This window comes from Bombus flavifrons, chromosome 3 (assembly GCF_040668555.2).
Source record: "Bombus flavifrons isolate JBK064 chromosome 3, iyBomFlav1_principal, whole genome shotgun sequence".
Taxonomy (NCBI): domain Eukaryota; kingdom Metazoa; phylum Arthropoda; class Insecta; order Hymenoptera; family Apidae; genus Bombus; species Bombus flavifrons.
This window is the reverse complement of record NC_138444.1, coordinates 13,048,932-13,076,517: the sequence shown is the minus strand read 5'-3', so window position 1 is coordinate 13,076,517 and position 27,586 is coordinate 13,048,932. Positions and strand designations below refer to the sequence as shown.

General features: G+C 34.8%; 4 protein-coding genes and 3 long non-coding RNA genes across 13 annotated transcripts in view; 3 read left to right on the top strand and 4 right to left on the bottom strand.

The window, feature by feature from the left end:
* The first annotated feature begins 266 nt into the window (after positions 1-266).
* On the top strand, positions 267-677 carry LOC138190282 (uncharacterized). Its single transcript, XR_011176251.1, has 2 exons — positions 267-506; positions 572-677. It is a non-coding gene; the product is annotated as an uncharacterized LOC138190282 (long non-coding RNA).
* Positions 577-9,379, bottom strand: LOC138190268 (sodium-independent sulfate anion transporter). 4 transcript variants are annotated; one of them, XR_011176248.1, is made up of 12 exons: positions 9,152-9,379; positions 8,177-8,372; positions 6,175-6,395; positions 5,896-6,082; positions 5,561-5,725; positions 4,275-4,436; positions 3,082-3,222; positions 2,345-2,490; positions 1,557-1,730; positions 1,312-1,468; positions 729-1,194; positions 577-658 (listed from the first exon to the last, which is right to left on the bottom strand). XR_011176248.1 is itself a non-coding variant. In XM_069132955.1 (11 exons), the coding sequence occupies exons 1-11, from the start codon at positions 9,377-9,379 to the stop codon at positions 998-1,000; spliced, it is 1,974 nt and encodes a 657-aa protein (XP_068989056.1). In that variant the 3' UTR covers positions 691-997. The 4 variants fall into 4 exon arrangements, 2 of the variants coding, with proteins under 2 accessions (XP_068989056.1, XP_068989057.1); XR_011176249.1 differs by having other exon boundaries at positions 880-1,194; XM_069132955.1 differs by lacking the exon at positions 577-658 and having other exon boundaries at positions 691-1,194.
* Positions 7,558-12,370, top strand: LOC138190283 (uncharacterized). The gene is made up of 4 exons (XR_011176252.1): positions 7,558-7,986; positions 8,058-8,271; positions 8,491-8,546; positions 8,694-12,370. It is a non-coding gene; the product is annotated as an uncharacterized LOC138190283 (long non-coding RNA).
* LOC138190272 (uncharacterized) lies at positions 10,859-27,266 on the bottom strand. Of its 4 annotated transcripts, none has more exons than XM_069132966.1 (12): positions 27,128-27,266; positions 19,492-19,594; positions 16,038-16,129; positions 14,079-14,188; positions 13,618-13,740; positions 13,380-13,532; positions 13,110-13,288; positions 12,705-13,007; positions 12,448-12,638; positions 12,187-12,375; positions 11,627-11,683; positions 10,859-11,244 (listed from the first exon to the last, which is right to left on the bottom strand). In XM_069132966.1, exons 2-12 carry the CDS (start codon positions 19,583-19,585, stop codon positions 11,011-11,013), a joined length of 1,725 nt encoding a protein of 574 aa, XP_068989067.1. In that variant the 5' UTR covers positions 19,586-19,594; positions 27,128-27,266; the 3' UTR covers positions 10,859-11,010. The 4 variants fall into 4 exon arrangements, with proteins under 4 accessions (XP_068989067.1, XP_068989066.1, XP_068989069.1 ...); XM_069132965.1 differs by lacking the exon at positions 27,128-27,266 and adding an exon at positions 21,385-21,675; XM_069132968.1 differs by lacking the exons at positions 11,627-11,683; positions 27,128-27,266 and adding an exon at positions 21,385-21,674.
* On the bottom strand, positions 17,063-19,485 carry LOC138190284 (uncharacterized). The gene is made up of 4 exons (XR_011176253.1): positions 19,347-19,485; positions 18,746-18,985; positions 18,200-18,499; positions 17,063-17,969 (listed from the first exon to the last, which is right to left on the bottom strand). It is a non-coding gene; the product is annotated as an uncharacterized LOC138190284 (long non-coding RNA).
* Positions 22,845-25,921, bottom strand: LOC138190267 (pre-mRNA-splicing factor CWC22 homolog). The gene has a single exon (XM_069132954.1). The coding sequence runs from the start codon at positions 25,400-25,402 to the stop codon at positions 23,186-23,188; it is 2,217 nt and encodes a 738-aa protein (XP_068989055.1). The 5' UTR covers positions 25,403-25,921; the 3' UTR covers positions 22,845-23,185.
* Positions 27,094-27,586, top strand: part of Npl4 (nuclear protein localization 4) — an 11,786-nt gene continuing 11,293 nt past the window's right edge. Inside the window, exons 1-2 of the mRNA XM_069132957.1 lie at positions 27,094-27,233; positions 27,438-27,541. Of these exons, the coding sequence (XP_068989058.1) occupies positions 27,521-27,541 (21 nt within the window). The 5' untranslated portion in view covers positions 27,094-27,233; positions 27,438-27,520. The remainder of the gene's footprint in view (positions 27,234-27,437; positions 27,542-27,586) is intronic.

Here is a 27,586-nt window from a genome sequence, read left to right as displayed (position 1 = left end):
TACGAAAGAATCACTAGTAGTTTGGCGGGAATTTTGAATTTAATCGCAAAATATTTTACTTAATATTTTTAAACCACAGTTAACTGTGATAATTGAGGCAACGATAAATCTATTAGTTTAAATCAATGTGGAAATTTCATTATAACTGAATTGTTAATCAACGAAGCAATTATCAAAACATAAAACACACTACACACTTAAGGTCTATATTTTATTACGCTGATTTTCCATCTGTTCAATCTGTTGTGCGATTTACAACCCGCCGGTACACTTTCGTGACATTATATTCTTTAATCTCCTTTCAAGACGTACATACATATCTCAAATGTAATCATCGATACAATAGTAAATTAAAACTATTGTTTCATAATTAAAATCTTACCTATCATGGTCCTCCGAGTATTTTCATTCTCGATAAATTTTATTTTCCTTCTTGACAAACGCAAACAGGTTTTCGATTCGTTCTTGCATACTCTTCGTGGTTATATCATTATCATCATCATATAGTATTATTATCATATCATCACATCATATAGTATTATTATCATATTATCACATCATTATCATATAGTATTATTCATCGATATTATATTGTATCGTATTTGTATAATTGATTAGGTACGTAGCTGAATTTAAATATTCTTTTTCTTTCATAGATCTTCAAGCGATAAAAAGATGATAAAATAATAGCAATAATATAGTTATGCAATATAGTTTGGACGAGCGACCTATTTCAACTTTGCTGTATCATTATCATTGTTATTACTACCAATATCATATCAGTAAGTTCAACAATAGAAAATGTTTCAGTATTAAGCAACTTGATGATATTATCGAATTTTAAAATTGAAAGTTATATCAAATATGCGATATACATACATTAAAAGATGTTGGCACATCAGCTAATTTCGCTTGATGTTCGTTTCATGTTAAAATTATCGCGTTTGCAAGATATTAATGTAAATCAGGAAGTAACTAATTGTAAGAACGACATTTTTCATGTTTGTTTTGTTTCCTGCGAAGGCGTCAACATTAACGTAACTTCTTCTCCGTCATCTCCAGAGTTTGTCACGAGTTTTGGAAGCGTTTCAGCACCTTTTTTATTATCATTGGCACACGTGAACGTTGCATGCCCTATCATGTTTTCTAAAAGTTGTTCTTTCACTTCATCTGCATTGTTTATCAAAAGACCGTCTAAAAAGTTTAATAAATACGTATAATCATTTATATAATCAATAAAATATAGTACATTTTTTTAAAGATACGCATATTGATTTAATTAAGATACGTTAATAAAAACATCAAGTGTACCGTGAAAAATGGAAGATATTTTATCCTCTTCGTCGATAAAGTGAAAATGTTTATTGTTCGCGAAAGCTTCGAAGTTATTAAACGTCCTTAAAGAAACGTTCATGAACCATAACCTCTTCTTCTCGGCGTTGACATTCGCCGATATTATCTCAATACCCTGCGATCCAAGAGAAAACGCGATCTTTCTATCTGTCCTTTACAGATTAATGATAAATCAAATTAATTACATTAATTCTCTCTATTACCTTGATCGCTGTATAGTCGATACTTCGCATCCTTTCACAATTGATAATAAATGGCACGTTATTTTCATCGTACTTGTGAATTATTTTCATCACTTTATTGCAAAAGTAATTTGCAGCTGGATAAAATAGTCCAGTGTCTGGTTTGAGTACTATATATTTGTTTCCAAGTTGCGTCTACAAAAGGGCAACGAAGGAAGCGTTTGATTTTTCACAAAAAAAAATAGAAGTGTTAATCGTTTTTAAATGTTAATCGTTTTAAGATTGAAAGATGACGACGATACTGTGTAGAATTAATATAGTACAGGGTGTCTTAGAAAATATGGTATAACCGGTTATTTTATGATACACGCGAAGGTGAATTGAAAAAGCGTACAGCTTTTTCGTTTCAGATTTTATTTTCGAGATAATCGAGTTTGAAAATTTGTCGTGTATATTTGCATTTGATTAATTTTTCATCTAGCCCATCACAGTGGAAAAAATTTGTTATTGAAAAACGGAACTTCCGATGAAAATATTTTATCGCATATTGTTTACTTATTTTTCTTTCGTAATATTTTTAGTAAAAATAATCTCTTGTCTGGTTATTTATTTTTCATGCATTCCTACTTTGTCGGCGGCTAGATGAGCGCGTGAGTATTCGACAAATTCTCAACATATTCCGTTTTGATACGAAATGCAAATAACTACAGAAGTTTGTGAAGCGTATTCGAGTCAATGGCCGAGCAAAGATTCGTTGGCACTGATATTATGAGAACGTGATGGTACAATACTTTACAATAATCTTTTACCTTACATTGAATTACTTCGATTTTTGGCCTAGCAGGCGATCGAAGGAAGAATATTAAACTGAACAGAGCGCCAACTAAGAGTCCTAATTCGACGCCAAATATCACGCTAACTAGAAATGTCACTATCGCTGCAATCGCGTCCCTTTCTGCAATCAGGTATAGAGAATTATTCAACGTCAAATACGAGAGATTAATTCTGAAGAGTAACAAGAACAAATGCAGATTAATATTTGACAAATGTCTTAGTATACGTTATTTTTATACTTATTATTGGACAGATATAAAAGATATACAAAATTTGACTCGACTTTATTTGCTATATATATATATATATATCTCAAGTTAGTGCAAACTTTTTAAAATCGATCTTTTTTGTCGTTCTATCTGCTTCTCTTAGTATATCTTTTATTTTGATTAAAAATTTGAACGTATACGATCACGTAGTAAAATATTCTTCTGTAGTTAACAATTAGAGGAGATTGAGAATTTAGGGTATCTGATATCGATCGAGTATCTTATCTTAATTTGTTTAAACACAAAATAAGGCATGAATTCGCTTGGTAATTAATAAAGGATATTCGTTTCTGCTTTATCTCCGAGTGTACAGGAAATTTTTATGCAAATACGATACTCGATAAGGAAAATATTTCGAGACTGAGAAAATATTTGAACTTTTCATTGTATTAATGTGACTTTAACGTAAATTTTTACTGTATGTAAAAGTTACAACGACTCACTGCATCCTTTCCACAACAGACGTATTATCTTCAAGTCAATTATGAATATTACCGCGCTTATCAATACCGCTGCAAGAGTGGAACGCGGGATGTAATAAAAATATGGTGTCAAGAAACTCAATGCCAGTAACGTCATCATTCCTACAAAACATCCAATGTTATTATCCGTAACCATTTCTTAAAAAGAAATATATATTATGTAAGAAATATATATTAAGGATACGCGCAAGAGAAAATACAGTAGAATATTATTTATCCAAATTTCGTTTATTGAAACGAAATCTTTGTTAGTGTCTGACTAGGAGCTTCTGGCGGTTGAATCTACTTACGTGAACGTGTAATGTAATATTATACACGTATACAGGACAGAAAGAATGTATTTCCTCGCGTGAAAACGAGATGAATAAGACGATGAATGAAAAACGAGATGAACGATAGAATAAGATTTTCCTCGTGTAGCCTTCCTTTTCGACAAAATCAAGTTTGAAAGGTCAAGCATACTTGACCGTTGGCTAATTTCTCAGCGGATAAGAGCAAAGAATCGATAGTGGCTTATTCTACATGTGAAAATAGGTCGAGATGATGGAATAAGATTTTCTCGTTCGTAGCTTCGTTTTCAAGAAAGTAGAATTTGAAAATTGGAATGATCCTCGACAAAAAGACTCGCGTCTAATTTTTGGACTTTTTAGGTAATTCTACAATATAATAGCAGTGGGAAGCTGGATTCGCATAGTCGGAAAAATCGATATTACGAATGATTTATGTCTTGACTCTTGCAAGTTAGGACAATTAATTGGCTGCGTAAAAGTTTTATCACGATCTTTCGCCATATAATTACAGTCACGTTTACAGGAGTCACGTAATACAGTAAATATTTCGCTTAAAACATTTGAAACGTATTGTACTTTTGATCTTCCGGAGAAGAAGAAGAAGAACAGAGATCTGTCTGTTTTGTCTTCAGCTGTGAAATTTGTTGAATACGCGTGTCTCCAGGTTCGCTCTTGACTAAACGCGTTCAAATTCTATTTTCTCGAAAGAAGCGATAGTGGACGGAGTTTCGGTGAACTTTTATTACAACGAGCTCCATTTCTATGAATTATTCGTTCTCCGATGAACACTGATAAATAGAGTTCTAGCATATTTTCTCTTCCAGCAATTTTCCATGTAGCTTCGTCTTGAAACGAGAATATTACCGACGTATATACCGGCCATAGGCGTTCGTACACCGCTGGCGGAAACTACGGCGCTTCTGGTGAACGCTCCGGCAGTTGGCATCGACGAAACGAAACTTCCGAATATATTGCACAAACCGAGCGTTAACATCTCTTGCGTCGCATTTACGCTGCTACCACTTGCTAAAAATACAAACATCGTGTCGCGATCAATTACGTTCGTGTAACCTCGTGTAGTTCATTGATACGTGTAAACTATGAAATCTGTGGATCTGCGTACAAAACACGTGAACATTTCGAAATTTCTCTTACGAAGCGGTCTCTTTTACGTATCTCATCTTGGATGCATCGTTCCCAAATAATCTCCGAGTTCTTCGAGATCGTTGACGATACGAGGCGAAGTTCGTAAATTGTAGTTTTTGCGAATTTATGCGAACAACGCGTCCAAAAATTTAATGCGAATTTGGAGGAGCTCCAGTCGTTTTCTCGTCGAAAATATTATTTCGCGTTACCGTATTACTCTATTTCTCGCTTCGTACTATACAATCAAAAATATTTTCTTCCCTTTTTGCGACACTTTCGCAACAAATAGTCTGTCATACTTTATATGGATCGTCGTGTTACGAGTGAATTTAAATAAGCAGAATTTCTCTATATTGTAACTTTTGATATTAAACGGATATTAAAATATACGTCAGCTTAAACTTTGCCGCATTTTCCTCGGGGATATCTGCAGTAGAATTCACTATATACATTCGTGATCTACGACGATAGATACAAATCTGAAATCACTGAAAAGACGAATGGGATTTTCAGCGATGTATGTATGTACTAGGTTTAAGGCTAAGACGCGCGATAACACAGGTTTCTACACGTGGCAGATTTGTAAGCTTCGTTTTGTACTAGAACATCGAATAGTTTGCTCTAATAAATCATACAAATTGGAGAATAAACTTTTATACTATTCAAGGTCCTGTAAAAAGCAATTCTAAGATCTTACGTTAAATGGTCATGTAAATCATGTTTATTGTTTCAGCCTGTATACTCGACTACCTGAAACATCGACACGCATCTCACAACGCGCCTTTACAAACATTTCAAACGAAGTATGAACAGCACATATTAGTCATCCATAAATCAAATAATCAGCCGCCACGTTACACGTATTCGATGAAACAAAACAAAAAAAAAAAAAAAAAAAAAAAAAAAAAGAAAACTTCGTTTGTTCGATAAAAATTCGAAAATATATTCGTAACAACGTTTTTTGAATACAGATCCGCAAGATCTCGACGATTTATGGTGTTTACCGAATGCTTTAGCAATGGCTACGTTTGCCAACACCGAGACAAGAGGCAGTATGATTATGCCTGACCCTAAATGGGAGCACATGTCTAGAAACGTGTAGGTCTCGTTTCCAACCTGAGACGAGAACGGAGGTACAGAGAGCTTGGGAAGTCCTGACTGTATCTTTCCTTTAAATTAAAAATAAAAGTCAGAAGGGAATAACGAATATTTGTCGTAGAAATTTTCTTACGCGTTAAACGCGCTGTAATGATTATAACGAAGCGAAACGCCTGTGATGGCATTTACTTCGTATGGAGGATTAAAAAAGAAAGAAAATAAGAGAGAAGGAAACGCGAACCTGAAAGAATGAACGGCGAGGATCCTGTCTTCTCGAAATAAAAAGCTATCGTCGAAGCAATCAGGATGACCAAAGCGTTGCGACAGATGGAAAGAAACCACAAGAATTTCTTCAGCCACGTCTTTTTACGTTTCTCCTTTGATCGATCATTGTCTTTCCCGAAACAGCAGTCGATGTCTTTCAGTTGCTAGATGATAGAAACATGAGATAGATGATTAAATCGAAAGACAATTTATTTGCATATTTATTTCCATAATGCGGTATCTTGAAGGGACTTACTCTGAAAAACAGAAGGAACGCTATACTGCAAATTCCAAGGAGAAAATCTGGTATTCGTACGTTCTGCACGTTTTGAAATATCTTGCTCAGATTGTCGACAATACTGTGCGCTTTGAACTTCAATCCTAATAGCCCTTGCAATTGCGATACGATTATAATAATTGAAGTAGCCGAAGTGAAGCCTGACGTGACTGGCATCGATATAAAATCTACCAGAAAGCCTGTATAAAGAATTTCATCGTTTAAAAAAATATTATTACGAATGAGAGCGAACGATGGTACGAACATAAAATAACGCATCATTGGGATACGTTCAGACGCAAAAACAAAGTGGAACGTTAATTTATTGTTTGTAATATTTTTAGATATTATTTTAGAGTAAACGTTCATTTTATTTATCGTGCTATTGTATCGTTAACGTTATCGGTCAAATGCTATACCTAACCTTATATTTTTGCCGATTTTTATGCATTTACTAGAGATTTAAAGAATGCAAAAATATATAAAATATCCGATCTACGGTACTTGTAATATTTAACAAGCGATACGAATATTCACTTGGCCTCTGTTTCTTTAATTGTACTACCAAGAGCATGAACGAGCATAAATATCCGCGGAATATCGATATTCCTGTGTATACATAGGATAGAAATCGAAGGATAGAAGTTAGAGTTCGAACGAATTGCTACGAACACTAGCCTCCTCTGTTGAATCAGAACGATAATCGCTGTCACGAGCGTGACTCGATTTGCGAGAGAAGAGGTTAAGAGAAAAAGCGATTTGTACGCGTACTATACGTAATACGTGCATGGTATTTTGTCGAAAACACGCGAGGGAAGCTTGAAAAGAATATCAACGCGCAACAAATGCGTATTTATAGTAGCAATTAGTTAAAATCGTTGTATCAACAATTAGTCAAGATATGGAAAAAAGAGTATGTCTGTTTGCACTGCGAGTATTCTCATTTTCGGTTTAGTTACTTCTACATTCCGAAGATTTGCTAATTTCACGTACCAAGAAATGTGTCTTTCACAGATAATTCCTCGTGATTTATCTTTCTTAGACAATTGTTTACTTAGTCTTAGAATCGATTTAAGCGAGTCTTAATCTTGGATTTCCTATTAACTGCTTGAAAATATTATCTTCAAATTACGAAAGAACTAATTTATATCATAGTTTATTATTTTATTATCGTTTGTCGCATCATATTTATTATAAAATAATAAAATTAATTATGGTACCGAGTTTAAGACGTAGCGATTCAGAAAACTTGTGAAAGAGAAGCAATTAAAGATATTTATTGATATCACCTGCTGTCGACAGTTCGATATTCTTAACAATGGAAAATTTACGAACATAAATCAACTGCTCAGTTTGATCGGCTCGACGTAAAAATTTGGCAGCTCCAAATTTTGCTGACAGCGACGAAAGCAACTCAAGCAACGATAAATAGACAACTCTGATAATTTGAACACCGAGATACTAGGAATTTTTCGGACGTAAAACTAGTTAGTTTCGGTCCTGTCCGTTTCCTCTGCCGATTTACACTTCTTTTTATGTCATAGAATAATTTGTCGAGATCTGGAACTGATTTGTCTTTGCATCGAGCCCTTCAATTGCCATCGTACGTAATACTCGATGAAGCCGAAAGTATTTTACGAGAATACAGCAGGCAATTTGTTAGGCGAATATTTTACAATTATCTTTGTATTGTCTTTGTATTCTATCGATCGAGAAAAGTACAAACGAGAGATTTTACCAACGATGCCGTATATTTTATGAATGAAACGCTTATTTCAGCTACGCGTATGCGTATGTACAGATTTTCATTTATCTGTCTCGGATCAACGAGTATTCTATGGTTTTTAACCTCTTTCGCGCAGTGTTTCAGAGATCCATCGTTCCACTCTTTTCGCATCTGAGAGCATTCCTTTGTATTGTCGAAGCAATTACTCTTTTGGAGTGGTTGAACGTTTCTGAAAATTATTTTATCGATACGAGCCTAAACGTAGCAGGCCCATCAGCAATTCTACGCATCCAGCAAGAAAACAAAAGAGCACGATAAAATCCACTGGCATGTTTCTTGTATATTCGAAGGTAAGTAGCGACATCAAGGACGAAGGACCAATCGATACTTCTTTGATCGTTCCCAAAAAGATGTAGACAAAGTTGCCCATTAGACACGAATAAAGACCATACTGCAAAGAATTGGACGCTTTATAATTTGCACGTTTATGTGATCCAACGCGGCAAGTATGAAGAGTAAACAGTAATGAATTAACATCGGGCGTAATCGTTGTGTTTCTGTCTGTCCAGAATAATCTCGCAGATGGTTTTAGAAAATGTGGCTCTTGCGTAAATTCACGTGCGAGGTATATAACACTTTCTGCTAGGGTTCTAGTTTTCGTTGAAAATTATCCGTTTCACGTTACCTCGAAAACGGAATTTATGATTCTATGATTTTCTTGACTGTCTGCACGAGCGAACTCTTCAAATTTTTACCGTTTCGTATATTACAGGTTCCCATCGGAATTCTAATAACACGTAACTAAGAAAAAGGTAACAAAAGCGAGAAATCAAGGTCGAACGAAAACTGAGTATCGACAATATGAAAACCTTATAGATCAGCGATAACTATCTTTTGCTTCTAAGAATCTGAAGATTGGAATCACGACGGCCATAGAAAAGTAATCCGCAACTTCTTCGATTCCGGCTGCTTATAATAAAATGTTGCACATTTTCTCCTATTATTTAGCCCATAATTCATTACCATTGTTCTTTCGAAAGGTGCGAGAGAAATGTTTGAATACCTCGGTATTGATGGGCGAATCATCGTCGATGAAACGAACAAGATAACATGTAAATAATAGTAAACAACAATATATTCAAGCAATGGCGCGATATGATAATTAGATAGGGGTGAGAACGAAGAAAATTTCTCGATCGACCAAGTAAGGAGTAAAGAGTAAAAATATACCTGAGCAGTTAAACCTGCGAGTGCAGCGTATGCTATACTTTGAGGGATCAGAGTTAATCCTAGGGAAAATCCAGCTACGAGATCCGAAACGGCATCCAAACGAGAGTATTTTGGCAACCAATGTATTATCGTTATATATTTGACTATCGAGCAACTCGATTTGCTATTATCCTTCTTAGACGCCGGAAGTTCCTCCAACGGGATAGACTCTTTCGTGGTAGCAGGCATTTCTTTGCGCGAAGAATCAGAATTCTCGAAAATATTCGCCGATGATACCGATGCTTAACACTGCCAGTTAAATTATTCGGCTTTGTACGTTCGATCACTTCACAGCAACATTAGAATTGCATTGGAAGGGAAAAGGCAAAGCAGTTGACTCGAAGAAGCCGTGTTACGCACTGATCGTGCACCTCGCGGCATTTATGGTCATACACCGCGAGCATAAACGCGGTTCTACCTCCCTATCAGCATATTTTCATCGCTTCTAAATTGTTATCATTTGATGTGTCTCCCGTTAAATCTTAAGGCAAACATCTGGCGCCAACGAAATTCCCATCTTCATGCGATTCTATAATTATTAAGTAACACTCGGCTCACGTGCGTTACTTGTTGATATATTGATAAAAATCACCAATTAAGGACAAAAGCGTTGGGTCATGACCAATCTTATATGGCGGAGAGACTCGCGTACTCTATACTTGACGTCTCTGTGTTTAACGACGAACGGTGTTTATGTCCGAGCGCATTAGGTAGAACGTGTTAATTCGCCTACGCGTTTCACGCAAATTTGCTGGAGATCAACAAGGAAAATTGGAAGAATCGGGAGAAAAAGTGATTCGGTGCCAACGTTTTATTGCGTTGTTAGTTCACGGTTTCGTGGTGCGAATTAAGATATTCCTGGTGTTCTCTGGTTAAGACGCGAGTAACTTGGATCAGTGGCTTACGCTACTCGCCACATAATCATGTGTATATGTATGTTTACGTTTAGAAAGGTATAATGTATTTGAATGAAAATTAATGCTTGAAATGAAAGTGCTTTCATATGCACCTTTTTTATTATTCAAATGCGTATATGTACGTAGGTTTAATGTATTAAAGAGTATCATCGAGTTAACGTTGCGTTTCATTTGCAATTTATTTTGCTTTGTTCTTCTTTTTTCTTTTTTGTTTTTGTTTGATCAGTTTATATGATTGTTTTTAATATCGTAATTACGAAAGGAAGGTTCAAGGATGTGCTCGATATTTATCTTGCCACTGTCTCTTGCTTTATTGCGATCTATGAATTTGATGAAGTTTGAAAGGATTTAAAGTATTCAAAGTGACATGCTGTTTCTTTTTATTAATTACTGAGACCCTTACTGGCTCTCTGACTTATGCATTAAACTTTGGTAAAGTATCCATTAATATCGTAATATTTTATGCTTTAATAGAATATCTTAGCTACTTTATTTACGTTGTTCGATAATTTTGCATTTGCGTAACTTTTGTTTCGCTGCTTGATCCGTGTCCAATGCAGTTTAACGTCAATTACGTCGGTTTTAGTTACAGATATAGGTTAAGTCGGAGATATAAGGTCGTTTCAACGAGAAAAATTTCATTTTGCGCGAAGAAAGTAGGTGAAAGTAATGGGGAGCTATAATTTTCGATAATGGTAATATAATTATAATAATAGTAATAATAATATTATTAAATGACAACAATTACTAATAATAATTATAATAATATGCTATATTCAGATAATTTCAATAAAATCTCTATGTAAAAATTCAATTATAGCACAATTAATCTGTTTCCCGATAGCATCGTATTTTGGAATTTAACAATATTTCTTATTAATGCGAGACGAATTGCGAGTCACGTTAACGCAACTTCTTATTAACCTGATCGATTTGTTCGTCGATCCTCTCCGATGTTCCGCGAAACTTGTTTGGTTCCGGCCCAATCATTTGTATAAGTTGTGGTACATCTTGGCCGCTGATCTGCGTGAAACGTGCCAATGACTTCATGCACGCGTACAACTGTTCTTCAGCAGGGCTGCCATTGAAATATTGTAACAGTGCCATTGTCAATTCTACAGCGACGTCATCGAACACCTATGCATTTCATAAAACGAAAGACGATTAAAATGAAATCACGATTGTTTAATTACACATCGAAGACTGCAAAACGACAGATAGAAAATGCTGAACAATAAAAAAAAAGCTCCACTTCCTCGCTCTTCGAAAAGGATAGATACAAATAAATTAATACCCGAACTGACGCTGCTTTCTTTGGTTATTCGATGTATGTATAATGCAAAATTAAATCGATGATGATGACGACGATGATGGCGATGAATGTACGGTTATTTAAATCATATTACTGCTACTGATAAAATGTGCATTTGCGCAGTTCATGGATATGAAATCGTAAATTTGTGATGGACGACTTACCGTAACGTGCGGTTAAATTATACATACATGTTCAGACAAGTACCTTAGAAATGCTGCCTTTTGGTAAAAGTCGCCGCAGATTTTTGCTTTTGTTCATTTTCTGAAAACACAGTATCCGGTCTCTCGATAGGTATCCATTAATTCCAACTGCATCGCAACATTGTATACATGTATACAAATACAAACGAGCAACGAGAAAACGTATTTATATATTACTTGAATCATAGCTATTTATAATAGGGAATTGTTTTTGGGATAATATCGTTGCTCGTCCGTGAATCAGTTACCAAATTTGATACATGGTTAAAGTACCTCTCACGGTTTAATACCTTTATAAGTACAGCTAATTTATTAATAAAGGCAGCACTTCTATTCGCGAGAAAGAAAGCGTCACTTTGTTTGTTGTATTAGTTAAAAAGTGATAGTAAAAGCGTTCGTTATGCGACACTGCAAACTACACGTTATTTTATCTTAGAATTGCGCGCTGTAGAATTAGATTTTCTTTCTCTCTGTTTTTCTTTTCACGCTGAATATTAGATGTGTAATCAAAACGAAACAGGAAATTGTTAATTGGATAGGAAGGATACAGACCACAGTTTTTACCTCCTTGCAGGCAAGATTGTGAATAATAGCGGCACCACGAATTTGCAAGTCAACCGAATTGGAAAGCAACGAATGCACTGCAACTTTCGTCGTTACCCTTATGTTACTGATATTTTGAGTTTGATGTTGCCATTCCGATATATACAACAACCATTCTGAACTACTAAGGTTTTCGAACATGTTTGCCAACTATAATGTATAATTGAAAATTAAAAATTTATTAAATTTATCGATGCACACAGACGATTCTAATTTGCTTACAAATTGTGCAAGAGGAAGTTGTTCTTCAGCAGGATGACGATCGATATCAAAAGCGTAATTCATAATTATATGTTCCCTTCTGTCCTGATGCAATAGTAAGATTACGTCGTCCTTTAACGCAGCAACCGAGAGTATGTTCAATAATTTCACCCTTGCGTCACTTCCCAGAGCTTTATCATACAGTATTCGCCCTAAATACACAAATTGTCTTTGATACATACCCCTACAACGAAGGATATCGTTTTTCGTCGTCTTACCTACGAAATTTAAAAAGTTGTCTCCGAGTGCCCAAGAACCCTCGTTCTCCAAGACGTATTGTCGAAGCTCATCCACGCACATGCGATCCTCTTCGTTCAATTTCCCGTCCAGCAGCTTGACTAACGTCTGGTACTCTTCTTTGATGTCCACTGAGTCCTTAAACACAATGGGAGGATCTCGATGACGTTTCCTTTCTTCCAGTTCCTTTTTCTCTTCTTCCTCCATCTGCATCACTCTCTCCGATGGTAGCACCTCCGTGCTCTCGCCATTCGAAGCTTGCATTTCGCTCAGGCTTATAGCACCTAAATTCGTATGAAGACAATATACCGATAAAGAGAAAAAGTAAATAAAATATACAAAACAATTAAGAAATACATGTATCTTATTTTACGAAATCGACGTACTTTCACTTTCCGCCATGTGTGTACAATTACTGGGTCCGGTACTATTGCTATCGCTCGCACCACTATCCTTGCTTCCTTTTTGCTTCTTCTCCTTCTTCTTCTTTTTTTTCTTTCTATCTTTCTTCGCGAGTTTCTCGTTGATCTCGTTTCTCCTTTCTTCTAGCGCGATTGAATTTAATCTGCCATAATAGTTACATCGTACTAAATACGGTCACAAAAAGAAAAGAAAAGAAACGAAAACTAATAAACGAGACGCGAAAAGCGTTTTACCTTGCTTCTTCGATAGCCTCATTTAAAAGTTGAAATTCCGGCGAAACCTCTCTATGATTTCTTGGTTCAAGGAATGTTGGATCAACTATAAATGCTCTACTCGCGCTACTGCACAAACCTTCTATGAGTCCTCCAATCTGTTGTCCAATCGGTCTAAAACAATTTAAATTTTAATAAGAAATGAACATTAAGAGAAAAAGAAAGGAAAGTATCAAATTTAACGGATAATTATTCGTACGTTTGTAGTATTTCCTCCGGCAGATCTAGGATGTACTTGGGAATATCTTGACCCACTAGAAAATTACTGACTTCGTTTGTAAAGCTGTTGCAGTTATGTTTGAAGAGGTTGTAAGTACCCGGTCTGTAATTTAACGACAAATAACAATCATAGTAAATATAAATGTAAATACAAAATTATAAGTAGCAGCTCGCAAAACTGTGTAATCATAAGATTACACATTTTCTTTTAAACTTGAAGGTAAAAAACATTCTAATCTTAATTAATGATATAATGATATAAAATGAAAGCTATTTGTTATTTGTATCTAGTTATACTGTATTTAATTATTTGGAAAATTGTAAAATTAATCAGACAATGTAATAAATAATGAATTAATTTGTCTTATTTCTTATTCTTATTGATGAGATTTATTTAAATTTTCGGACGCCTAGGTTCTACTTTATTCGATGATAACTCACGCGAACGTAGACACTCCCAAGCCGTTTATGTATTCGAAGAAGACAGAATATGGCAGATACGTTTCGCCGATTCTTTCCACTTTGTGCGGCTCCCCTAACACTGTGCCACCCTGAAATAGAGAGCGAAATTAATCGCGTGCGATGGCTGATGAAGAAAAAATTGGTGAAAAACGCGTCAATGTCAATTTTGCGACAGCCGGCTCAGCGGTGAGTGTGCTTCCACCCCCTCTGGCATTAGCGTGCACGTAATTTTAGAAGCACGACAAACTTGCGCTTCCCTGTAAGAAACGCTTAAAATAACCGCCCACGGCTAGTGTATCGGTGTTGCATTCTGCAGCAGAACGTAGGAAAGAATGTGCCAAATAAAAGAGAGAAAAAAGAGAACGGGAGACGCCGAAAGTGGCGCAAAGAGGAAGATCAACAGGAAGCGACGCCTCTCGAAGAACTTTCATAATCGAACGAAATTCAACGAATGGATATTGAAACGAACCTAACGTATGTACGTGGATTGTCACGAGATATCCGTACGTCGTATAACTATCCAACTAATTACAAATACATATGTAGAATTATTAAAGCGAGTGAAAAATAAATGATACAAGTTATCACGATTGACACGAAAAAAACGATCAATTGGAAATTAAGTTATCCGAGTTACCAACAAACGCGTACGATAACAATCACCGTAAATAGTACAACACTGGAGTTTGCTTTCGTTGGAAGCATACTAAAACTATTTTGCACCTAGTCGAGTCGTGCGAGAAGAACGATGTCACGTCTGATGGAGAGATAGAAGCGGAAGATCAAAGAGACACCGGAATCGGTAAGAGCGCGATGAACCGTTTTCTCGTCAAGGAACCACTCGAATACGAACTGGCGTCGCGGCACCTCGAGATTCGACGCTACGCAGCCGGCAACCGTAACTCAAGATAAACGAACGATATTCGAGTTCGCATGGCAGGCAGCGCGCACGCTCTTTGTCGTCGCTGTTTTCGGTTTGCTTTTACTTATGACGTCGCGTCTACTGTGCACATCAAACAACACCTGCCAGCTGATCGTCTACCGCAGTAACGGTCGCGTCGATGTTAACGACGGTCAAGTAACTCGTTCGTTCGTTCGTTCGGTCGTTCAGCAGTGAAGCAAAACGATGCGCGATGAACGACGAACGACGAGAAACGAGCGGGCAACGATGCGCAATCGAACCTTGGAAAATATCGAACTTGATCGTAGATCGTCGATCTATTATCGCATCGTTTGTCTTGCATCCAACTTCTCGATCACATTTGCGCAACTTACAGTTAGTTTCCAACACTCGACGAACTTCACGCACTCGATTCCAATCTCTTCCAATCTCGGTTTGAGAAATTTGAATTTGAAAACATGGCTCGTTTCAAGTACGTTTGGATCCGTTGCTAAATATAGATGGTGGAAACCCGAGGCTTTCACGAGATGGTAGCATCTTTTTGTTTTCGCGCGCTGAGAGATCGACGAGCAGCGTTATACACGACTACGTGCAGTAGATTTAACGGATCGATCCTGCTGACCCGAGAAGAGACTTACCGATAGTTTTCACCTTCGTAAAATCTAGACGATAGGGCCATGGGATGGAAAGAGCCATGAGAAAGAGAGAGGAGTGAAAGAGAGCGAGGTAAAGCTTGAGGGAATTATTTTTAGGTTCAACCAGACCAAATTTAGTACCCACTCCGTGTCTAGCGTATCGTATGGCCAGAATGACTCGCCACTACTACTAGCGCGTGGCCCGATAGGTCACCATTTCGACGATGGAGAGATGCATTTCGAGTAACCTAACGTTTAATCGTTCATATCGTACACGTGGACATTCGTCGATCAATTGATAATATTTTTATTTATACGACGCTTCAAGACGCTTCAAAACGTCGTTGTTTTCTTTCTTTTTCCTTTGTAAATAATTCTATGGTTATACAGAGATATACTCACGGGCCGAGCAGTTTGAATTCCAGATGGACCGAAGAAGTATTCTCTTCCGTAAGCAACGATCGCCGTGTGCCATATCCCCTCTACATGTTGACCTACGCGTGGATAACAATGTTTTCTATTATCAGTATTCATTTACCGATTATGTATAATTTATCTTAACGTATTCGGTTTTCTACGAACGAATGAATTTTGTTTTAAATATGCATGCAAATTATGTCGTTATCTCGGTGCGTAATATGTTATAGAATGTTACAGAATTCTCCATCTGCGCTTTGCACGTGAATTATTCTAAGAAGCTTCTCCATAAGATTTCGTGATTTTTCATTTATAAAATTATTTATGGACGTCGCGATATCGTTCGTCGACTTGGATGCAAAATTTACGCAGTGGACGCGTTAAGTGGACAGTTAGAACATTAGAAGTCTTGCATTACGAATGTTTGGAATGGCCTAGTTATGCTAATATTACATCGGAATTAGTACAGTCGTATTTTGATAATTTTAGCACGGGTCTCGTTGAGATCGCCGACACAAATTTCATCCACACTGTTTTTACCGGGAACAGTTCACCAACACCGAACTTGATGGACGACAATTTTCACCAAAAACAGCTATAATCGACGACGAGTATTAACCGATAACAATAATGATCGAGATACGTCTTACCTAGGTGAATAAAGTTAGTACGCAGATTGATGTAATACTCTAATACCCCAATATTCTAAACCGAACTCGTACTTTACTCGGGCTTGCTGTAAACAATTTGTTGAACTCTGTATGAATCATTGCTGTTGTATTGTTTTTATTATTACCGGTTAAAGCTGTCGTCGATCAAGTCTGGTATCGGTGAATCGTTATCGCTAAAAACAGTGCTGGTGAATACATATGTAGAAAAGCCATACATGCAACGACAGATCAAATACGTATAAGTATTATAAAAGGTGATAACATAGGAAATAGATTTAAGAATCTTTTTTTACTATAATATGCCTTAGGAATGAGAAAGATAAAAAAATTAATCGTTATTTTAATTTACGTGCTGCATAAAGTTAGTTGTATCAGGGACAGAATTTACGATATCAGTTACATTGATGCAAAGATACTTGTGTTTTGGCATCGATATGGCCAAGTGAACTCGTAGATCGTGGTAAATAATACTGCTCAAGGACCAACGAACTCTTCGTGCGATACGATAATATCGCGCCAAGTCCTTGCCGCATAAATTCACTTCGTAAAAGTACAATCTCAGTTTGCTTGGACGAGGTTCGGGCTCGTAATCGTCGGCTCGAGTCTCCTTCGACCTAGTTTCTCATCGCGGGAATAGCTAAGCACATCCGCGATTATCTTATTGCAACGCGTTTCTGGGAGGGTCGTCGTGGTGAAATAACCGCGAGAAATAGCTGCTACAGCCGTCCGGCTCGACAATTCACCACTTTCAGAGATTATGCAACATTTCACCGATTCTAACTAATTCTCACTGACTTTTTGTTAATTTAAGAACAAACTTCCAATACGTTAAATACAGTTAAACGAAGTATATTTCTTTGACATTATTACGTAACACTGATATTTCGTTTATGTCAAATACAAAGAGAAACAAACTTTATTTCATAACATAGTAGCCTACAAACCTATCGCGATAAATATGAAAAATATTTAATAATTCATTTAACTCTAGCTCAATTAATTATTCTGGAGTTTCGATAAGTATCGAAGAAATTCAAAGAACGAAATATAGTACGAAAAGATGAACATATTTGTGATGCATAACTGCGATACGTTTACACATCTATTGACTAACAAAAGAGAAATAAATTGCAAAATGAATTTCGTTTCACTGTGCGCTCTTTTACTCGATTTAACGAACATCGTTATTTTCCTTTGTTGTTACTCCGTATTGTCTGGCCTCCGTTTTATTATTTTCACGGTACATCTGCAACACGTAACGTTAAACATTTTTCATTCCCGCTTTCAGTCCCTGAACTTCGTTCTTATGATTCGTTTTCCAGTACTCTGCGTAGATAAGAGTACAAACCGCGTATTTATTTGTTTGTAAGGAGAATCGCGTGCAGTGTGAAATACCAAGCTCGCGAACAATTACAAGTAGTGGCTTCTGAAAATAGATCTGCAAGCTCGGCGACTGATCGTGAGTGGCGAACGAACCTTGGATACATGACGTAAACGCCTCGCGGAGACACGTGTGCGTATGTTGTATTTTACAACTTTTCCGTGGAATTTCGTTCGAATCGAGCGCTTTCTCCCTTCCTTCTTCTCGTTACTTCCGCATTGTACCGCGACATGCGCCCAAATTTTCTTCAAATAGATTCTTTGAGCTTTCTGTTTCACCTTACTTTCCATTGATAATTCCTCATTGGATATTACATCTTATCGTTAGCCTCATCAACATATGAGATTGTGCGATAATAAGAAGATTGTTTGTAATATGACACGAACTTAATTTTACTGAAAAATAACGAATAATGAACAATCATAATTTATGAAAATAGAACAGTTAGCAAAAGAAATAATAAAATAACGAGGAAAATAACGAGAGGTAATAGGCGTACAAATTTGAAAACAACGAGAATGTTGACTATAAATGTTCTCCCAGCGCTGTGTTCAGTATCCCAAATTTAGAATAAATTAAGATCACACGAAACAACAAATCTAATGACGGTCCCAATGACGAACACGCCTGTGCCAAGTTACCTTTGCCCTACGATTCGTTTCATTTCTATGATTGTTCCTCTTTAAATCGCTTCGATTCCTAAGATTGCACGGTACAGTTTTTAATTCCTCTATTCTAAGATAACTTTTGGCGTATTTGTCAAATTTGCTTTAATCGTTTATTCGTTATTAATAACCCAACTATAAAGGAAATTTGTAAATTTTAATATTCGATCAGAGTTTCTTAGAGTATGGAGCTTATTTCAAGTTTAATACTCTTTACTGGAAACAAAATAAAAGTTTTAATTATTGCAATTATTAAACTAATAGAATACTTATACTACTGTAATTTTATAAAATTCACAAGTCACGTATTAATAACATAAAATATTTTGATAGTCGTTAATTGTTAATTTTCCTAAGCAATATTTTCATTCATAAATTATTCATTGAAGAATCATTGACAATAAATTATTCATCAATGTAGTCATCGGTTACATCATTCAGTTGTGATCCGTGTGTATTTTTAATAAATAGAGAATTGGATTTTGCGTATGTCGTTTTTTATATTTATGGCTCAAAAATACCTAGTTGTTCCTGTTTACCTCGCACGTACGAACTAGATGAAGACGCTGAAATGTACCTTTAAATAACGCACAACACGGCCTAGATGGTACGAACGAGGCCAGTAATTCATATTTTTCTTGGTAATAATCATTCATCATTTTGTTACATTTCGATGCCAAAACACCATGCATCACACTTGTCTAAGAGATATTTTAATTTACCGATGACGAGTCTAGACATCATAGAGGCGATGCCCTTTGTAAGGTCATAGATATATAATTCCACGGTTGTCTTCACATCTTCCGCGTTTTCCATCTTGCCTAACTGTAACAGAAATGGATAAAAATACTTATTTCAAACAAACGAGATTTCATTAAAAAAAATATCTAATAAATAATTTCAATATCAGCAAGTACATAAATAAGTACGTACAAATTCTTTATCTAACTCTGTTGTTCCCCTTACTTCGTCTTCATGTTTGTATCTTTCCAGATATCTTCCTTTTTTGGAATACTTTATTCATAAAACACGTAGAATACACAAGAAGTAGTAACATTACATTGAATACTAAAATCAAATATTTAAAAGCTAGCTATATTTTAATAACTTCTATTGAAATATAACGTTAATTTCGAATCACACAGAAATGAGAAGAACGGCAGAGTTAATAATAATCAGATTGCAGATTTGTATGCATTTATGCGAAATTTAAAGATGCAAAAATACACTAAATGTTCATTGTGAAGAGCACGCCATGATTTTTAGTAGGTGAAACAAATCTCTATCTAAATTCTACTTCTTTACTTGTATTTATAAAAATATAAATTTACACAAAAATCTGCGACCAGCAATAATTATTTCATAGATTGTTCGATCGGTATATATTTCCCGCATAAACTTTCGTATCATTGATAAGATCTTATCGTATCTTATGTCTCTATCACGTCAAACAAATGAAAATCGAATCTGATTGGTCAGTACAAAATCACCAACCAATCAAAAAAACCAACTAATTAAATCGACGCTTCAGCTTTTGTCTCAGTCGAGTGAGAAAAGTCATGGTCGTGAACGAGTCTCGTAAATCGCTGAACATCGAACATTATTTAAACCTTCCTACACGCATCTTCTTATACTCGCTTTAATGGATGTAACAAGTACAAAACGTACTTAAATATGTATATTGATTGCCCTATAGAACTGAAGTCATTCACTTTGATAGACAAGTTTAAAAGCCTTGTTTCGCGGCTGACACTTTTCTCATCCCGCATTAGATGGAGCGCACAGTGTGCGCAAGATCAATTCACATCTACACTACCGGCTAAAAATATTAGACCACCTGATCTTATTGTTATTTTTCACGACCGATATAACATACGTAAATCTATGGCGATATTTATTCATTTATATGTAAATTTTGTAATAAAAGCTTGTTGTCAAGTTGCTATCCAATAACTAACGTACAGTTCTTAATACGCTAGAAATAATTTTTCATATTCCTATTTTTCATATTCGTACATAAAAAAAGTATACTTAATACTGTTTTAAGCCATATTTATTGCAGTAATATATTCAAATACAATACTCAATAAGGAATTTATTTATAATAATTTGATAGTTCCTATCAGAAATATATATATATATCCGATGAATGGATAGTGAAATTATAAAAATAGAGAGATCTTAATCGCGTATTTTTCATGCTCGATGATTACACATAATAGATTCAATATATCATCATCCTGAGATGAATCAGCAATACATGACGGACTGGCATGAACACGTTCAAACTCATTGATTACGCGGTTTTTACAAACGCGGTATTCTTTCAAGATCCTCACATATATATGATAAACAAAACACTGTTAAAAGTTTGATACCAATCAAATACGTGTATCTATACTATTTAAAATTTCCACACATTTCTAACGCAAATTATCTACATCTCTATATCATACATCATACAAAACACAAATGTAAAGCTAAAAATACACGTTTAAAAGCTAAATTAAATATAAGCTTAAAAATAACTAGATGAAATTTGAACGAACTATAGGGTTAACTAATAAGCGAGAATCTAAGTAAAGAAACTAGAAAACGATTAAAAAATGTCTTACCTATCTTCTTGTTTTCATTCACGATATTTCATTGACGATAATCTACTAACAGGTGGATAGATTATCAGGATAATATCAACTAGGGATAATAGGAAGGTAATCGATCAAAGGAGTAAGAGGTAGGATCACTTGACGTTGGTACGTCAAAATGATCCAACCAAAATTGGTATTGGATGATGATACAGCACAAATGAGATGTACACCTCCTGCTTGATAGCTACTGGCTAGCAAATGCAACTGATCGCGGCGAAATGTTCGCCAGAGTTACAGACCAGTGTGGAGACACGGCGCGGTAGTCGTACTTGCCAGGAAGAAACGGTAAAGAGGTAAGAGGGTCATCGCGCGAAGGCAGCGCCTGCCTACCGGCATCACGGCCAATAACACAATACATTAATACTCCAAAAGTCGCATTTTAACACATTGGTTGACTACCACACACAGTTTTATATATTTTTCACTGACAGTCACAATAGATTGAAATATACTAAACCATAAAAAATAATTTTTGCAAAGTATTATATTGTATTTGTCTATTTTTTCTGAAAATGTTATATAAATCATTTGCATTGCTAAAAATTTGTTAGTCCGTGAAATTTACCGCATTTTAATCATTTTAAAAAAACTTAGAAAAACGTGGGTCATCAATGACCTAGATTTCTAGGTTTCTAGGAGTATATTTCTTTTTTTCAAATAGCACGGCATGTTTCTCTAAAACGACTGTTCTTTCAACACTTTCTCAAAAAACCTGTAGAAATACTAAATACTTTCTTTTTAATGGAGACAAACATTGGTTTATAAATTTTATTTGATTATATTTTTATATAATGTAACTGTATATTATGTATAGAATATATATAAATGTTTCCAAATTATTTTCAAATTGTAGCGAAGACCATTATTGATTTGTTTTTGAATACAAGGGTTATTTTTGTTACTATACACTATATACATACACGGATAGAAGTGTATGTAGTCTGCGTTCATTGTCAGGGCGAACTTAACAAGCATTGCACACTTGACGCATTCATTGTGTCGGTGTTGGTAAAATTATTCTAAATAAGAACATTTAATATTCATAATAAATAACGTAAATTTGTATTATAGGCAATATTTTTTAAATAAATCTGTACGAATGAAACAGAAGGAAATTTTGTATAAATATATTCGTATAAATATTATTGCCCCTCTAGCTAATGTGCAAAAGCGGTTCTTGGAACAAAATTGTATTATTTTAAGAAACGAAATATAGTTACAGAAAATAATTTCTTAGAATTCGTTTATAACAAATTTTACAATTAACAGGTTATTTTGAAATAGATCGTAAAAATTCTATAAGTTAGATTTTATATGATGTTAAATTTTCTTAAAATCATTTAAAAAACTTTACACAAAATAAAAATTATTTTCTTATATTTATTTATAAATTTTCCATTTACCTTTATCTTTTATATCATACATTCTTTATTGCTATGAGAAGATTTGGTAAATGTACAATAAATAAAATTGTAATAAAAAAAAGATGTTTATAATGTCATAAACATTGATATAATGAATGTAACTGTACATCCAAATACTAGATTAAATACATATAGAATTATTGGTAAAAATATATTTATTCAGATTAAAAAACATTATGAAAACATATGTACACACATAATAATGAGGCTCTACTACCACATTAATTAGATTGTAAAAGCTATCCACAATCTAATCATAACTATATTGGTAAAGTTAGAAACAAATCTGAAAATGTACATTGCGGCTATAAGAGATTTATCACTTAATTTATTATGTACAAATTTCATTTGACCTTTTTCATTTTCTTAGCTTTCTCTTTTTTCTTATGTTTCTTTTTATTTTCTTTCGTCATTTGTTTCTTTCTTTGTTCTTTTTTCAATTTTTTCTTTCCTTTTTTCACACCTTCATCTGAAGATACATCAGAATCATTAGAACTTGAACTAGTTGAAGAGCTTGAAGATGACGATGATTCGCTTGAACTAGAAAGAGAAGAATCTGCAGAAGAATCAGAAGCACTCTCACTCTTTTGTTCTAATACTGGAATTATGACAGGTTTTGGATGAGATTTTAAATGTTCCCTTAAATCGTCTGTGAGACCACCCAAACCAATGGATGTAAAAAAATTGATTGCAAAACGTGTGTTCTTAGGGTCATCTCTGGGAAACAACCCTTCAAATGCATGTTTTAACGTAACATCTTTCACACGTTGATTAAGTTTAGATAATCCCATGTATTCAGAAAGTTCTTGAAATAAAATTTTTATAAATATCCTATTGGAACTTGTTGTATCCTCTTCGGTTAATTTTATACAAGATAATACTTCCCACGATATAGAATCAGTAAATAATAAATGAGCAAAAAACTTTGATACATTACGTAATTTATTTGTATCTAAACGGTGTATTGTATGATACGAGTCTTGAAAAATTTGCTCAAATGGTGTGACATACATCTTATTAATGGCACAAAACCGTCCAGCCAACAATCCAAAGAATTTTTCATATGTTCTCATTTCTGCACAACAATCTAAGAACATATGACAGAGTTCAGTTTCTTGACCAGGTTTTAGTTGCATTTTCATTAATTTGTGTGCACACTCTTCAAAGTCAAGCGATGAATGTATTGTTAAATATATTGTTCTTCTGAGTGCAGTTAGATTTGTCTCTGTGTTATCTACTATTATGTCTTCTTTTCCTTCTGCCACAGCAGTACTATCTTCATCAGAACTTTCTTCTTCGTCATCTTCTTCTTCACTTTCTGAACCACTGACATCTGAATTTAGTATTTCTTTACTTAATTCTTTATATTTATCTTCATTATTAATATATTCTGCATCGAACTTAAATACATTTAATATATCTTGAGAATCTGTTGCTTCATCTAATGTTATTAAATGAGTAAATTGATTCTCTTCTTCTACGAGATCAAGTTCTTCTGGAACTGCTTCATGATCCTTGAATCCATCTTTTCTAACTTGAAATATAACTTCAATCATATATTGGACTCGTTTATCTAATTGTCCTTCATGTAATATATTTCTTAGCATTTCGAATATAGCCTCAATACCCTTTCTAGAAACTTCTGTTAATTTCATGCCACATTCTTTTAAAAATGCTATTGCTACTTCTACTGAGTCATCTGTTGGTGTTTCCACTAATAAAGTCAAAATTTCTAAAGCCACAATCTCATGTGCTACTCTTTGATTTACCAAATGTGCTATAAATGTCCCGGAAGATATACACAGAGGTTTGTCATTCCTTCTGAAACCACGTTTAAACTGTATTACTAGACGTTTTAATATTAATTCTCCTATATTTGGAAACTTAGAATTAATAATTGAAGTGAGGGCTGCATAAACAGATGTAAAGGTTGGTGATGCTGCTTGAGCTTGTATGATAGATCTAGCAAGCAAACCTCTACCTCTAACAATATTTTCTTTTAAAAGTTCTCGAGTTATAAGTCCAATATTACTGACGTTAACTTTATTAATATAACCATGTATAGATTTTTTTAGGGCTTCCCATGCAATGCGTTGATATGCAGCTCCTGATTTATCAGTAATCTCAGCTTGCATTATTCGTAGCTTTGCAGGTGGTATATAAGCACCACCAGTTCTTGATGTTAAAAGTTCAACTGTTCGATTTTGTCTTGCTTCATCCGAAGCATTTGTTTCTTCTTTTTCCATTTCTTTATCTGTAATTTTATTTCTTTCTGGCATTTTTTTATTTTCCTTTGCCTCCCGATGATCTTTTACTTTCCTTAATTTGTGTCGTTCGTATGACCGCTCTTCTCTATTGGTTTCTTCGAAATCACGATTTCTCCTATGAGAAACATTCTTTCTATTATTCCTATTGTCATAGTAATAATGATCTCGATCACGTTCCTGATCACGATCACGGTTACGCTCACGAGTTTTATCTCGATCTCGGCTTCGATCGGAATCTCTCGAATGTCTATAATCTTCTCTCGTCTCTTTCGTCTTTGAGTGTGATCTCTTCATTTTCAAATTATAATTCTGTTCAAGTTATAATTGTTTATCTGATATTATAGGATCCACCATATGTATCAAATACTAATGAACATGAACATATAAACAACTCTAGCACTCATAGATATATTATATCTAAAACATAAACGAAACTGGACGAAACTGTCCACGTTGGACGATCGTAAACACAAGTTGGAAACTCCTGTGGTGGGGATAAGACTCCTAATATCGAGAGGGATACTTTATAAATCGGCCGCTGTCCATCGAGACCATAGCGCTGAGACCGACTGTTAAACTTTTTCATCTAACGCCATCTTTGCCATCCTTACCATTGAAGATAAAGAATAGAAGCTAAATTACTTTCCATAACCTTCTTCAATTTCTTTAATATACAATATTTCATGTAGTACAGAGGAATGTTATGTACATAAATGTAAATTTATATAATAGAATAAAGTTCAATTACAGACACGGCCGTGTTGCAAATTGCAGGTACAGGGCGCGCTGCATGACGAAGTCCAACAAATCGATTGAAGCGCCTTACTTGAGAAACATTTTCTGGTCGCCTAAGAGCCTTATCCCCTCTACTGGAGTTTCGAAACCTGTATGACCGTGCAGTACAACCGTGCTATAACCTAACATTTAGGTAATATAACCTAAACCAAAATATTCGATTAAATACATCATATATTAATATTTATTCGTTTGGAATAAAATATGCACATTATTTTTAAGAATGAAATCTTGTTTTTATACATATAAAGATATAATACATGCTGTTTTAATTTACAAAAAAGAAAATAATAAAAACATGTGAATGAAAATGACAATTGATATACGGATACTATTCATTTCATGGTGCGCAAGATTTATATAAATTCCTGTACAAAATACAACACTTGGTATTTTTTTCGTACACTATAATATACATACATGTATATTTTCTCGAGAAAATTTAACTTAGACATTAATCCACTACTTTTTAATCTTTCATAGTTAAAAAATAACCTGGAAATCTAAATACATCAAAATCTTATCAGTCAAATAAGTTACTGATCTTAGTTTGATAACCATACTATTCTTCTATTTTCTATCTCTATCATCGTACATTTTTGTAATAACCGTTATAAAATTAAATCAAAGATAAAACGGTAATGTTTATTTTATTTATAATCGAAGACGATCACCTGGTAATTGGCAACCACCGCCACCGTGGCCATGACCGGATACCAATTTACGATCGGTTCAACAACCTGTGTCGCTATTCTACGATTCCCATCTTTATAATTCAACCATTTAAAATGAAATAGCACGGATATACATCGTATTATTTCGCAATGTCACTTATGTCGCGTGCTGTTTTTTGACATTCAAAAGAAATCCGCGTAAGTGAAAGTGTTGGGAAAATAAATACAAGAGAGCCAATACTATAACACGAAACAGTTTCGAATATCAGGGGAAGACATTACTCAGCAAATACGGGGTGACTCAAAAAACACAGGAGACGCGTTCCGTTTTTTTTCGCATTATAAAGTCACAACCACAGAAAAAGGAAGAGAAAATAAACAAGAAAAATAAAATAAGATTGCAACATCTGGCTGCCAAATTTATCTTTGTACGGATTAAGAAGTTAATAACTGACATTGCTCTCGTGTTCGTTCGTGTGGGGAAAATAGGGTGCATACATACAACATCGAAAAGCGTGTAATAACATTATTTTTTTAGACAGAAACTTACCTAATCTGTATTCGAAGTTCCGTGTTTGTAAATCTACCGTTAAAAGACGTTATCTAACGTTAAAAGAATAGTGCGCGATCGCTGAAATTCTACTGAAATTTTACTGGTGAGCAAATATCTCTCCTTTACGTTAAATCGTAAATTTTACACATCATGTGTGTAAAGAAATTTTAAAGAGGGAAACAACCGACACGATAACGAAAGTGATGGAAAAACACCATATTTTGCAATATTTTATTAATATTTGCAAAATCATGCAAAGAGGTTAGGATACTAGATGTTGACTCAACAATTTTCTTTCACTTACTAGGGATTTTAGCAATACTGTGTTACGTTACGAGCGAGCAAGTTAAACACGGATTGAACAGCTGATGCTTCACTGAGACCGGCGAAATGTCAAAGTCTAGGCAAATTGTAAGTTACCCTACTGTTAAATGATTAACCTCAACCAATTAATCC

Excerpts from the sequence above, each read along its gene's own strand:
- LOC138190267 (XM_069132954.1), bottom strand. The coding sequence starts at position 25,402 with ATGAAGAGATCACACTCAAAGACGAAAGAGACGAGAGAAGATTATAGA.
- LOC138190272 (XM_069132966.1), bottom strand. The coding sequence starts at position 19,585 with ATGGAAAACGCGGAAGATGTGAAGACAACCGTGGAATTATATATCTAT. Across the intron at positions 16,130-19,491 it reads GATGTCTAGACTCGTCATCG|GTCAACATGTAGAGGGGATA; the intron begins GTAAATTAAAAT and ends ATCCACGCGTAG. Across the intron at positions 13,008-13,109 it reads ACACATGGCGGAAAGTGAAA|GTGCTATAAGCCTGAGCGAA; the intron begins GTACGTCGATTT and ends ATACGAATTTAG.
- LOC138190268 (XM_069132955.1), bottom strand. The coding sequence starts at position 9,379 with ATGCCTGCTACCACGAAAGAGTCTATCCCGTTGGAGGAACTTCCGGCG. Across the intron at positions 8,373-9,151 it reads TCGCAGGTTTAACTGCTCAG|TATGGTCTTTATTCGTGTCT; the intron begins GTATATTTTTAC and ends AATTCTTTGCAG. Across the intron at positions 2,491-3,081 it reads TCTGTTGTGGAAAGGATGCA|AAAGGGACGCGATTGCAGCG; the intron begins GTGAGTCGTTGT and ends ACCTGATTGCAG.